The sequence below is a fragment of the Carex rostrata genome, chromosome 30 (assembly GCF_964058835.1).
Source record: "Carex rostrata chromosome 30, lpCarRost1.2, whole genome shotgun sequence".
NCBI classification, from domain to species: Eukaryota; Viridiplantae; Streptophyta; class Magnoliopsida; order Poales; family Cyperaceae; genus Carex; species Carex rostrata.
Window position 1 is genome coordinate 5836500 of NC_135947.1, and position 12685 is coordinate 5849184.

The 12685-nt window shown below is 35.1% G+C and overlaps 1 protein-coding gene and 1 pseudogene across 1 annotated transcript; one reads left to right on the forward strand and one right to left on the reverse strand.

Moving 5' to 3' along the window:
- Positions 1–2667: 2667 nt before the first annotated feature.
- LOC144546911 (uncharacterized) lies at positions 2668–7976 on the reverse strand. The gene is made up of 8 exons (XM_078295502.1): positions 7892–7976; positions 6790–6909; positions 5735–5950; positions 5359–5634; positions 3604–4702; positions 3387–3515; positions 3224–3277; positions 2668–3122 (listed from the first exon to the last, which is right to left on the reverse strand). Exons 5-8 carry the CDS (start codon positions 4651–4653, stop codon positions 3024–3026), a joined length of 1332 nt encoding a protein of 443 aa, XP_078151628.1. The 5' UTR covers positions 4654–4702; positions 5359–5634; positions 5735–5950; positions 6790–6909; positions 7892–7976; the 3' UTR covers positions 2668–3023.
- Positions 7977–9758: 1782 nt separating this feature from the next.
- LOC144546767 (uncharacterized) lies at positions 9759–12470 on the forward strand (annotated as a pseudogene).
- Positions 12471–12685: the final 215 nt, after the last annotated feature.

The following is a 12685-nucleotide window of genomic DNA, read 5'->3' on the forward strand; positions in this document are numbered from 1 at the left end:
TGGATGCATGACTGACTAAATTAAGTTGATGAATGAAAGTTCAGGTGTGCTTTCTTGGGTCTTTCTGATTGATAGTGGTTGGGGAAAATGATAAACACATCATTAATTTTGTGAAACAATTTAATCCAAAAAATATGTGAGCATGCAACCAGAACCAGTGAAGACCTTCTAGAAGGGAGACCTTTTTGTCTAAAAATCAAGGTTCTAGAAGGGAGACTTCAAGTCTTCAACAGCATCATATATGCCAGATTACGTTATCAAAATCGTGTGGTCGATATTAATAAAAAAAAAAAAAAAAAATCGTGTGGTCGATCTGCACTCGTTCTGTACAGTTTAGTTTACAAAATAAGCAATTGAATTGACAAACTAAACAATAACAGATTGGACGCAAGCACGTACACACAGATTCTACAACAGAGTAATTAATGAACTGGTTTTTGGAAGGCTACTGAGTGTTGCTGTTACACGTCCATTTTTTATGTGATTTTTTTGTACGAGTAAATCCGAGTGTCGATTTTTTTTGGATCCATTCATGAACTAATAATAAAATCTCATCAGATATTACTGATAACTATTTAGATATTATGTACGATTTATAATTTGTTAAACGAATCAATGACTTTATTTATGAATTTTTATGAAATCATAATAAGTGAGAAAATTATTTTGTTAACGGCATATTGTTATATGTTTGTGCATAACACATATTGCTTAACCAAACAAAGATATATGTTTGTGGGAAAGTTATATTTATTAATACAAAAAACAGATTCCGATATGTAACATAGTTGAATTATCTTTTAATCCCGATAATTATCTAATAGTAATGATGATCAAATATGTGACGTTCATACAATGTATATATCTTGGCGCAAGATTATTTTTTATTTTTCTCTCCTCTCATATTATGTAGTGTATATAACTTGGCGCATGATTTATTTTTTATTTTTTCTCTCCTCTCATATTATGTAGTGTATATAACTTGGCGCAGGATTTAAAAAAAAAAAGTAGAACTAGATACCACTTAAAGACGTGCTCAAACAAAAAAAAATAGAATAATTTGTCTAATATTAAAGGCCCAGCCCATGGGCCTGGATTGCAAATCTATTGTTGCAAAACACAATCATATCATATCAGAACTATCTAGAAGGTGTGCTATAAAGCCGTGTTTCGATTCTTCTGCCACGTGGCCTTTGCAAGAAACCTCATGGCAGTTTCCAAAAGTGGATGAATGGCTGTCCGAATAAATGAAGCAGGGTTAATAAATACATTACAGTGTGGTACTCAAATAATCATATGATTCATATCATAACTAGAAGGTCAACTAACATAATTTCCATCCAATTAAAAAATAAACTCTTTTTCATTGAAAACAATGATTTGATGCTTTTCCTTATTCTTGGTCTCTTCCTGAGGAAACATTCATCCGCACCAACAACTTAAATTTGTGCCGCTAATTCTAGAGACAAGGACTTTCTTCAATTGATTTATGAACTTTTAATATTGCACAAAATAATGAAACCTGATACCAGAAACCAGCTAGAGCAGTAGTTAAGTGACATCAAGTTGACCATGTGATGAAATGAGACATTCAAACTTGAAAGTGGTGCATGAATGTAGTTCTCAATTTGAATAAAACTAATTATCTATAAATGATGTTGATATATATATGAATATGAATATGACACAAAATGGGTATTTTTTTTAGTATTTGCATAAAGTACAATATTTCTGCCGTTATTTATATGTTTGTTTTTTGTTTCTTCTAGAAAAAGTTTAAATATTTGTTTGTTTGTGACTATTTCTAACAAATTCATCCCTAATTTATTAATTTATGCGTTCAAATGAGGAATATGGATTTGGCAATTTGGCATTTAAGAATGATGCATCATCTTACGAATTGCCAAATATTCCTTAATCCATGACTTAATTAGTACACAAAAGTCGAGAAAAACTGAATTTTAGATAAATAACAATTAACTAATTAAATCGAGGCGGCAAGTCAAGAAAAACTGAACATCAACTCTTTTACAATTCTTTTTTTTTTCTTACAACAACTCTTTTACAATTTCTATACAACTTATATATAAAAAGATTATGACAACTATTATTGTTTGTTTAATTCAGCATGAAAGGGTGAGGATTCATAATAAGTACCTATCAGAATTAATCAAGATAAAAATATAGGCCCATCATATATAATAACGAATCTTGCTTTCAATTTTGTTTTCATGTTCAATTTTCTTATGAATCAATTGAAAAGAAATATATGCTGGAATTAACGAGTCCTTGTTTCAATAAAAATAAAAATCTAATTAAGATATTTTCTTCTGAAACCACAACTTAAATTCAGATTTTGAATATCACTAACAAAGTGAATTAAAATTCTTACATGGAACAATCATGTCAAATTTGCACTCATTACAACTATCCATCACTAACGATTTTGTTCAAAGTACTCATCAGTAAGGTAATTTAACTTGTCACCAACAGCTTCACACAGGCAATGATCCACATCGACCCCAACTGATTCCATGGACAGACGAGGCTCGCAATAGCAATTTATCACCCTTCCAGAAGACCTACACATTCCTGGAGGCCAAGTAAACAACGCACCATAGTTGAAAATTCCGGTGATTTTCAGCATGCGTCCTAGGGGTGTCCACTCACCTGAAAGAACAAAAGAACTTTCAAGCTGGAAGCTTACATGAGAATAAAAACCTTCAACATGTATATGAAAAAGGGTAAAAAGAAAGAAAAATAAAAGAACTCGCACCAACAAAGTCCAGACTGATTCCTATAATAGCAATTCCCCAACATGGCTTCTTCCTCCTAGTATTGATAACCACCTGTTGATAAATAATCATTGATAATTAAGAAACAAAATTAGAGTCAAAATGAAAGCAATCTTCACATTGGAACCATCTGTTCTGGTCCTTTAATTTGGATGCCAGCATACACTTAGTGAACTGGAACAGCATGAAACATATTAGAAAGAGAAAATAGACAATAGATTACAAATTCTATGAAAGTACATCACTTACTTTACCCGGTGATAGTACCCGCGCACCAAAGAATCGTGGATTGTGTATGTAGTGTTGGTCAAGAGTAGATAGCAATTCCTAAAATAAATAAATTTTTGGCAGTCCATTTAACAGTGAAGGAATATTAGAGAACATGGAAAGTTAAATAATATACTAAGATAAGCAGAAGTCATGCGTACCTTTACATTGTTACATCCAAGGGACCTAAGGCTATCATCAAACTTAAATTTTGCCTGAAGTAAATTAAACAGATGGTGCATTCAAGAAAATTATTACATATAAAAACATTTATAAAGATGGAGGCAGGGACATTAAGACTATAACGGATTGAGATTGCATTACGTGTAAGAATGATCTGACAGAAGGCACAATCTCTGTCCTGTAGTCACAGACACAGATGTCAGAAAGGTTGCGCTTCATGTTATCTATTCGAACAAGTGCTTCTAAGATTTTCTTATCTTGCCAATCAATCTGAAAAGAGAACCTTAAATCATGATAAAGAGATGATAGAAAATGAGGCAAATAAAAGAGGCAACAGGAGGGAACATTACTAGCAAACCTTGGAAATGATATCTGCCCTCATGTTTTGAAAAGCATTTTTCACAGAGTAGTTACTCAAAGGAACATAGCCTTGATCATGAGCTTGACATAGAAGTTGAGAGAGAAATCGGAATTGCAATTGGTGGGTGGTGCCAGTACACCGGTCCATAATAGAAAGCTTGCGGAGCCAGCACACAATAAGTACGAGGGGTTGGCCTCCATTAAATAACATGAGACTGAGGGAATTCACAACCTCCAAATACCTCAAGTATTCACGTTTGGTATGGAAAAGATGCCTCAAGTCACAGAGTTCAGAATGAAGACCATCAACAATTTCCATGTATTCTTTCCTCTTTGCTTGACCAAGTTCTCCCTCTTCATTGGCTGATGATATTTGATCAAACTTTGTTGAATCCACGAGAAAACGACGATATTTATGATGAAGAGTGATGGAGTCCTCCAGGCCTGGCTCACTCTTTACCTCATCTTGTGTCAAGTCTTCTACCTCATCATGACAGTTTTGTTTGGGTATCAACCAATAATCATCATGAGCAAGGCAAAGCTGGTGCTTGTCCTCCAAATGCACCATATGGGACTCTCGATCTATGAAACTCTCATCACAGCTGTAACAGAGCCAGTATTTCCACGTCTTATTAAGCCTAAACCGCCTTATCCCTGTCCGCAGGCTATTGCATCCAACACCACATCGGTACTTGGCACAGTGCCTCAGGACGTCATAGGTTGGTATCCAAAAGAAAGGCCCAGTGCCTTCGGTCTCCCCTGTCGCACTCTCGCTCAAGGTTGAATCCAACCTACACAAGGTTGGGTCTCCCCTCCAAGGTTTGTCATCACGTTCAGAATCCGTCTCAGATTCGCTCTCGGTATTAGATTTGGAACCGTCTTGACAATCAGAATTTTCTTCAGATTCACTCTCATAATGACCACAGTCCATGTCGAAACAGGATTCATCGGTGTCATAGTCAGAACTGTCTTCAGATTTGCTCTCGTCACTACTGACCTTCTGTTCCGCGTTCCCTTCTTGATATGATATCATTTGGGATTGCTGCATTAAAGAAAATAATAGCTGACGTAAGGCACCACTCAACAGTACTTTTAACCTGATACTTCCACACAAAAATGTTGCATTTTTCTTACTGAACCGGACTGTATCCAGCCATTTATCTACTGTGCAATACTGGCAATTTTAGATTTAAATTTACAATCAGCAATGGTTTTTTAGCAAGATCAATTTAGTATTGTCTAACAACATGCATCTCACAAAGAAAACAAAAAATATATTTTACACTTTATGTGCTGACATAATGTTTAGCTAAACATAAAACTAGTCAAAAATAATTTCTTATACAGGCCTTGAGCCTGACCTGATTTCAAGGAAGCTGAAGTTCAAGAGTTTAAAATATTTTCAGCCAAACTTCGAATGACTCAAATAACTAATAGATCAAAGAAATGTTAGGAACTTAGAATTGGTGCGCTTGAGCCTGACTTATTTGAAACCTAAAAAACTTAGCAGAAAGATTTTTCATTGTATATAATTGATACAGAGAATTTCAGGTCCTGTAATGGCATGTTGCATAAACACAAGTGCAAAACTTAACAAGCAACTAAACCTAGTAACAACACTTGATTAGACAGTTGTAGGGACTAAATAGTGCTTGATATATAAATAAAAGGACATATCTGTCAAGTTCATAAAAAATGAGCAAGCCATCTACAATTTCCTATCCACAACCGGAAAAGGATTTTTATCTTCCACCTTATAATCTGGCCATCTCATGCGAGCATACAATTTCAGCTGCAATTGAACAGATTCAACATAATAAGTCTTAGTCGCTTCAAGTTTGCAAGCACAAAAAAAAAAACATGTATAGAGAAGAAAGCACATAAACATTTTTGGAATTAATTTGCATACCCGCAATAAAGATTCCAAAACTAGTAAAATATATGTCCGACAGTTTACAGCACAAAGCTGGCGGAGCTGAGACTCCAAGCACTGCAATTCATTGACAAGTTGAAGATGGTACAGCTCCCTCTACAGACACAAAGTAGTTTAGTGGATCAATGACACGAAACAAAGAAATATATAATTATATGACAAAAGGAAGACAGTGTAAAATCTTAGGATCACAAACCTCAAAATGAGATTCAACACAATTAAGTTTGTCATGGTCTCTAAAACAGCAATAAGGCTCCCATTCCAGGTGACTGGTACAACCAGGATTAAAATCCATCCCGAAATGTGTCTCCCGGGGAATGTCAAGTTGCCCATGAATTTGATGTTTCAGGTGGCTTATCTGATGAGTAAGTCTTGTGGCAGTACGACCCTCTTTCATGCACTCTAGGATTTTCTGTACACGAGAAAAGATCACAGGGGCTTTATTAGGAACTCTTTGAGTTGAGGGAAAAGGCGGCGCGCTGCACAAGGATGAGAGTATTGACTCCCCGACGTCATAGCTGAGAAACCCTGTTTCGATAGAAACAGAAAGGTTCTCACCAAGAGAACCAGAAAGTGCATCCAAAATTTCAGTCTCACTCCAACCAGAATCACCTTTAGCATAATCCAATTCTTGATTTGCATTGTGCAATGTAGGTTGCTTGACGAGCTGGCTCATCACCTCCACAAGTTTAACAAATCGGGAGAGGTGTCTAGCTTCCAGAAAACAAAATGATAGGGGAGATTGTGCCAGAATGCATTGAAGAAAGCACAAATTGTATCTGGGAGGACGGTCAACAAAAATGTGCTTGGAAGCCAAGGAGGTCATTGTCATAAAGAATCCATCAGAGACCAATGAAATAGAAGCCTGCTCTTGTTTAGCTAGCAAGATCTGGAATCCCTCTTTCAATTCAAGCAAAAGTCTCCTTCTCTCAAGGTCCTCAGAAAACAGCCAATTTAAGGAGTAAAGCTCATCAGAACAAGCATACACATCAGCCATAGTAACTTGTTCATGGTCTAGGCACATTGTTGAGAGCAGATCCAACGCGGCCTCAACAACAATTGGTTTCCAGACCATCTTACGGAGGGCATTAGCACACTGTCGCTCCTCGGCCAGATTGTGCCGTTGGGGTGGCCATGCAACAGGATGAATATCTGAGAAGTGATCGCATTTGAGGTGAATGATGAGCAACTCCTCATCCTTGAATAAACGCGAGCAAGTTAGGTTGGGACAGACGTAGGTCTCCCATGTACCGTGGATCTCATAGAATGATATTGCATCTGATAGGAAATCCGCCAGCCATGGCTGCTGGATACAGACATCCGAGAAAAAGACAAGACCAGTGGCATCCACAGACAGGAACTCCTGCTTATCTGCATCAGAAGGTCCAAAAAGTTTTGTAATGCTCATTATATAAAATACAGTGGCATTATATCAAAATAAACCGTTATATGTTATCTCCATTATTTTTCTCTGCAAGCACATAAATAACTTCTCAATTATGTTTATATTTGAGTCAATACGGTGAAAAGTCAACGTCTAAAAATTATTCATGTTAGTGCATTTTTTCAAGCTCTTGATGCCCAATTGAGACAATATCAAATGTCATAATTACATATGCTTAGAGAAAATGATAAAAACCAGTTCTGAAGTTTTAATTGACATGTGAGATTTAAATTTTAAGTTATTAATGTTTCAAAAATAAATGAATAATAGAGGAATAAAAAGCAGAGGCATTTCAATCCTCAATTCCTCATTATAAAAAAGTTACAATAATTATCATGGTATATATATATATATATATATACTTGTCATGCTTTCGGTCATATATAGTGCTCCAACCCTGTGCAATATTACTTAAAGGCTGATAATACATCAGTAGTTAAAATGTGGTAATTAAGAGCAAATTTTTGTAAATCTCTGACTCACTTAATAACGCCCGGCAAAAGTTGTACTTGTACCAGATACCATTAACTTTCTCAATTTCTTCCTTTTTTAAAAAAAAAAAAAAAAATCTCCTATCACCTTGCAACAAGGAATAAATGTATAATTTTGTTCTAAATTAGTACATCCATGTCTCTTTGAAACTCGAAAATAGAGTGGAGTATGTCTGATGGACATTGAACCTATTTAGGTCTTATTATGGACTCCAAAACCGTCTGAACCGTTTGAAAATCTGTGCGTTCCGCTTTAATATTCGTGCTCACCCGCTCATATTTCCATTCCAGGGTTGTGGAATCCATTACACCAAAGTATGTCGGATGTCCATTGGACCTACTTCCCTCTAACTTGAAAAACGAAGAAAAAAAATCCATATTTACAGAGCACAAAATAATGAACAAATAAAATCCACACCTGATTGGTCAAGAGACTCCCAGTAGGCAGCGGCCTCCTTTTCTATCCAGGCAGATGTTTCGGGTCGCTTGTAGTTTTCAATTAAAGTGTCAACGGACGGCAGGTAATCCTCCATCGCTGCTCTCGTTGGATCACAAGTCTCTCGCCGTCTCTCTTTCCCTCTCTCTTGAGATTGTTTCAAGATTAGGATCCAGAAAATCTACGGATTGGGGTTAGAATCTGGATAATCTATATCATAAGGTGATGGCGGGTCGACCACCATTCCTGCTCTCTTTTCATCACCGTCTTTTTTTGTAGTGATCGTCCCCGATATTAGAATCCGGGCGGTCTATGGCTCAGGGTTTGACACAGCTATCGTCGTATACTTATATTCCTTTTATAGTACTTAATTATGGCCGAAATAAAAGAACAAAGAAAAAGAAAAGTGGACCTGCCGCTCTTTATATATAGTTAAAAACTCCTGAAATTTTTGTTTTGTTTACATCTTCTAAAAATAAATAAACAAACTTGACAAATTATTTTTAAAAACAAATATTTTTTTAGCATCATACTCTCAGAAGTGGTGCATAATATATTGTAGAGAAATTTAGTTATATCCCATCAAAACTTCTCCTTTTTTATATATTCCCATCACAACACTAAATTTAGCTATATCCCCTCAAAACTAAATGATTTTATTTATATCCCCATTCATTCATTTAACTATTTAAAATTTAAAATTAATATTATTAAAAAAATTGAAAAGACAATTTTGCCCCTTCCTTTTTTTTTTCTCTTCACGCTACTTTCTCTCCCATTTTTTTTCTTTTTCCCGCGTTTTTTCCGACGCTCCCTCTCCCTCATTTTTTCTCTGCCTAATTCAATTAGTCTAATCTATGGTATGAAACTTTTATAAGTTTTTTTTTTAAATTCAGCAACAAAATTGTTCTATTCCAATGTTAGATATGAACTATTTCTTTCTTTTTAAAAAAAAAAAAAAATCCATTTGTTGCTTTCTTGTTGCAGTTTTGAGTTGTTTTGCTTACCATCGTATATCTTGACCATCTATTCTCCTCTCAATCCTTTTCTTTCTTCTCTCTCTCACATAAATTGTATATGATGGATGAAGATTCAAACAATTAATATTGATTTGTTTTCTTTATTGATCATCATTTCTAACCATAATCAGGATGATAATTTCTTGCATAACAAAGACGAAAATAACCCATGAGAAATTGAAGGCAGTGAGAAAGAGAAAAGATGTGATAGTCGATGGTTCAAGGTACTTTCATGTTGACAGTTCAAAATTCTGATATTTTCACCTTAGTTTCATCTAATCTTTTTTTCTTCTGAAAAAATGCATAATGCCAATCTCAAAACTGAAATTGATTTATGTAATATAACTGAAACTTGCAAAGACAAATAAAAACAAAATCAACAGTTTACATTAAAATACCAAACTTAGTCTAATGTAAATCTTAAACTGGCAATTACTCTTTTTATGCATCAGCAATAATTCATTTAAACACAAACTCTGGTTAAAATTGAAACTGGTACCAAATTGGAACCATTTTATTTTATCTAAAGTAATCTTATTAATCTTTTATCTCTAATTTTCAGCATAAATTCATTGCGTTACAAGTTGAAGGTTAAATATGGGGGACAATTTAGATAAATCAACAATGGAAAAAAGGAGAAGTATTGTTATGGCAAGCAAAGGACCTTGTATTTTGAGGAGGTAACTTCTAGTTTTGTAGAGTTACTAGAGGATGTGAGTAGGCTCTATCACGAGGATGAGAGTCTAAAACTATTTTTTTTAGATAACCGTGTTGTCACACAATCCTTTATTCAACTTGAGGATGAAGAAAGTTACCGACTGATGCTTAAAATGTATGAGGAGAAGAAGGAGGTGGTGATCTATGCGACTTTAGATAAGATGATCCAGGGGGATAGAATTGGAGAAGATGGAGGTCTTGACACAGGTTTGTGTATTGGAGAGCAAGAGAATTATGAAGAATGGTCTGATTATTGTTATAGTGAAGAGAGTTATCATAGTCTTCACAATGACTCTGAGGATGAAACTGATGAAGCAAATGAGACTTCCTACGAGGGAGAATTCTACTTGTATGATAAGGATGACCCTAAGATGGAGGTAGGTGTGAAGTACCCGCATGTTGTAGCATTTAGAAAGGCATTAAATCACTATGCAATTATTAATGATTTTGAGTACGAATCAAGCAAGACTGAACCGGCACGAGTGACAGCAAATTATGCAAATCCTCAGTGTAGTTGGAGGATTCATGCAACTGTGGCAGAAGATGGGGTAACTTTCGTAGTTAGAAAATTGCAGCAAAAACATACATGCTAATGGGATTAATAAGCGTGGAAACAAACATGCAACTCAAGGATGGGTGTAAGATAGAGTTATTAATGATCTCAGAAAGGAAGGCGATATTTCTGTGAAGGTATTAAAACAAAGACTAGAATCAAAATTTGGTGTATCGGTGCCATACCAAAGGGTTTGGCAAGGAAAAGAATTAGCACTCGGGAAAATATATGGAAATTGGAAGGATTCATCTGTCCAAACTGGAGCATTAAGAGAGGAGTTAAGAGAAAGAAATCCTGGAAGTGTTGTTGAACTAAAAGTCGAACCTGTCGATGGGGGTAGTTGTCATTTTCAACGGTTCTTTGTTGCTCTAGAGAAGCTTGTACAACTGGATTTCTCATTGGATGTAGACCCTACTTAAGCCTTGATGCATGTCACTTGAAAGGCAAATGGAATGGAGTTATTGTTGCTGCCACAACAATTGATGACAACAATTGGATGTTTCCAGTTGCATTTGCAGTTATGGAGAATGAAAGTGAGCAAAGTTCTAAATAGCGATTATAGCGGCATAGCGGGGAGACCAAAAAAAAAGCTATTGCGAATATCGTAGCTATAGCGGAAGCTATCACACATAGTGATTTTCCCTTTTCAAACTTTATATTCTATATTTCTACTAAATATCAACATAATTAATATTAGAGTAACATTATTTAAGTCTATACTTTTTATCAATTACGCAAATAAGAAGGAAAAAAAATCTAAAAAATAACATTATTTAATAGTTTATACTTCATGGTATTACATATTATAATAGACAAAGAGCAATTAATTTTATAAGGTAAATGAAGTCAATATACATATTTAAACATTTTATAATTATAATAATAATCAAAATCAACTTTCAATTGAAACGAACGATAATAATTTTACAAATGAATACTATAAAAAGAGTAATCAAAATGAAGAATTAGTATTTGAATATTTCTCGATATAGAATGATAGAATAAATCATAAATAAAAATAGAAGCATATAGTTTGGTTTAGTATACTTATCGTAGAAGACCATGTAGCATTAGAAATAAGAATAGAAGTACAAAAGTCCATATAAATTGCAAAAAAAAAACCATGTAGCATAGCGATAGTTATAGCGGGTCTCATATAGCGGTAATAGCGGTCAGCTATTATAGCTATAGCGGTCGTAGCTGAGTTAGCGCAATTTTATCTCATAGCTATAGCGTTTATGGTCCGGAAAAGCTATAGCGTTTAGAACCCTGAAAGTGAGGAATCATGGGAATGGTTCTTAAGATTGTTACATGACGCAACAGGAATGCCGGAGGGCCTTGTCATATCATCCGACATGCAAAAAGGGTTAAACAATGCCATCGAGAATGTATACCCTTTAGCTGAGTATAGGGAATGCATGAGACATCTTTTTAAAATTTTCAAGAAGAAATATCGTGGTGACTTTTTTAGATTTGGATTATGGGGAGCTGCACGGACATACTCCCAATCTGTTTTTGATGCATTGATTGCTGAAATAGAGAAAAAAATGTCCAGCAGCTAAGAAATATCTTGATAAGGAGCATGATAAGTTGTGGAGTAGAAGCAAATTTGGAACAATCTCAAAGTGTGATTATCTCACCAACAATATTGCTGAAGTATTAAATAGTTGGATATCTGAAGAGAGGCAGAAACCAATTATAAATTTGATTGATTCCATATGACAAAAGATAATGGTGAGGTTCAATGAAAGAAGAAGAATTGTGCAAAGTTGGAAGGGCCCAATTGTACCTAAGGTGGTAAATTACATACAATTGATTTCTCGGGTAATACTACTTACTACATAAAATTTGTAATGTTCTCATTTTTGTTTACAATGTAGGGTACTTATACAATGAATTTTTTTAGGGGCTGAATGGTTATAGTGTCTATAAAAGCTTGGACTTTGCAGCCGAGATAACAAAAAATAAATTAAGGTGGGAGGTAAATTTGGAGGAACGAAGATGTTCTTGTAAAGCATGGCAAGTGAAGGGTGTTCCATGTGTTCATGCGGCTGCACTCATTGCCTCAATTAGGAATGTAAGGCGGGAAGATTATGTTGATCCATATTTCACTGTGTCTCGATTGAAGACAGCTTATGCTCATGGGATTGCTCCGATGTCGAGTAAAGACAAATGGATGAAACGTGACCTTGGTTATAAAATGCTCCCTCCAATACTAAAACGGCCAGTAGGGAGACCAAAAAAAAATGAATCGTATAAAGGCATCAGATGAACCAACAAAGAGGTCCCACAAGTGTACATGATGCGGTTTATATGGTCATTACAGGAGCACGTGCAAAAATGTTGTCCCTTTGCAAGAAAATGAAAATGGCTCGAGTTTTTTTTTTTTTTTGAATTGACCCGTAGGCTTAATGCATTAATTAAAAAAATTTTACAGACAGTTGATACACGGCTTCTTACTAGCCATTTTAAGCTCAAATACTTCTC

Coding starts and splice junctions, on each gene's coding strand:
- LOC144546911 (XM_078295502.1), bottom strand. CDS start 4,653: ATGCAGCAATCCCAAATGATATCATATCAAGAAGGGAACGCGGAACAG. Junction 3,278..3,386: donor CTGTCAGATCATTCTTACAC/GTAATGCAATCT, acceptor AATTTACTTCAG/GCAAAATTTAAGTTTGATGA. Junction 3,123..3,223: donor TTGGATGTAACAATGTAAAG/GTACGCATGACT, acceptor TATTTATTTTAG/GAATTGCTATCTACTCTTGA.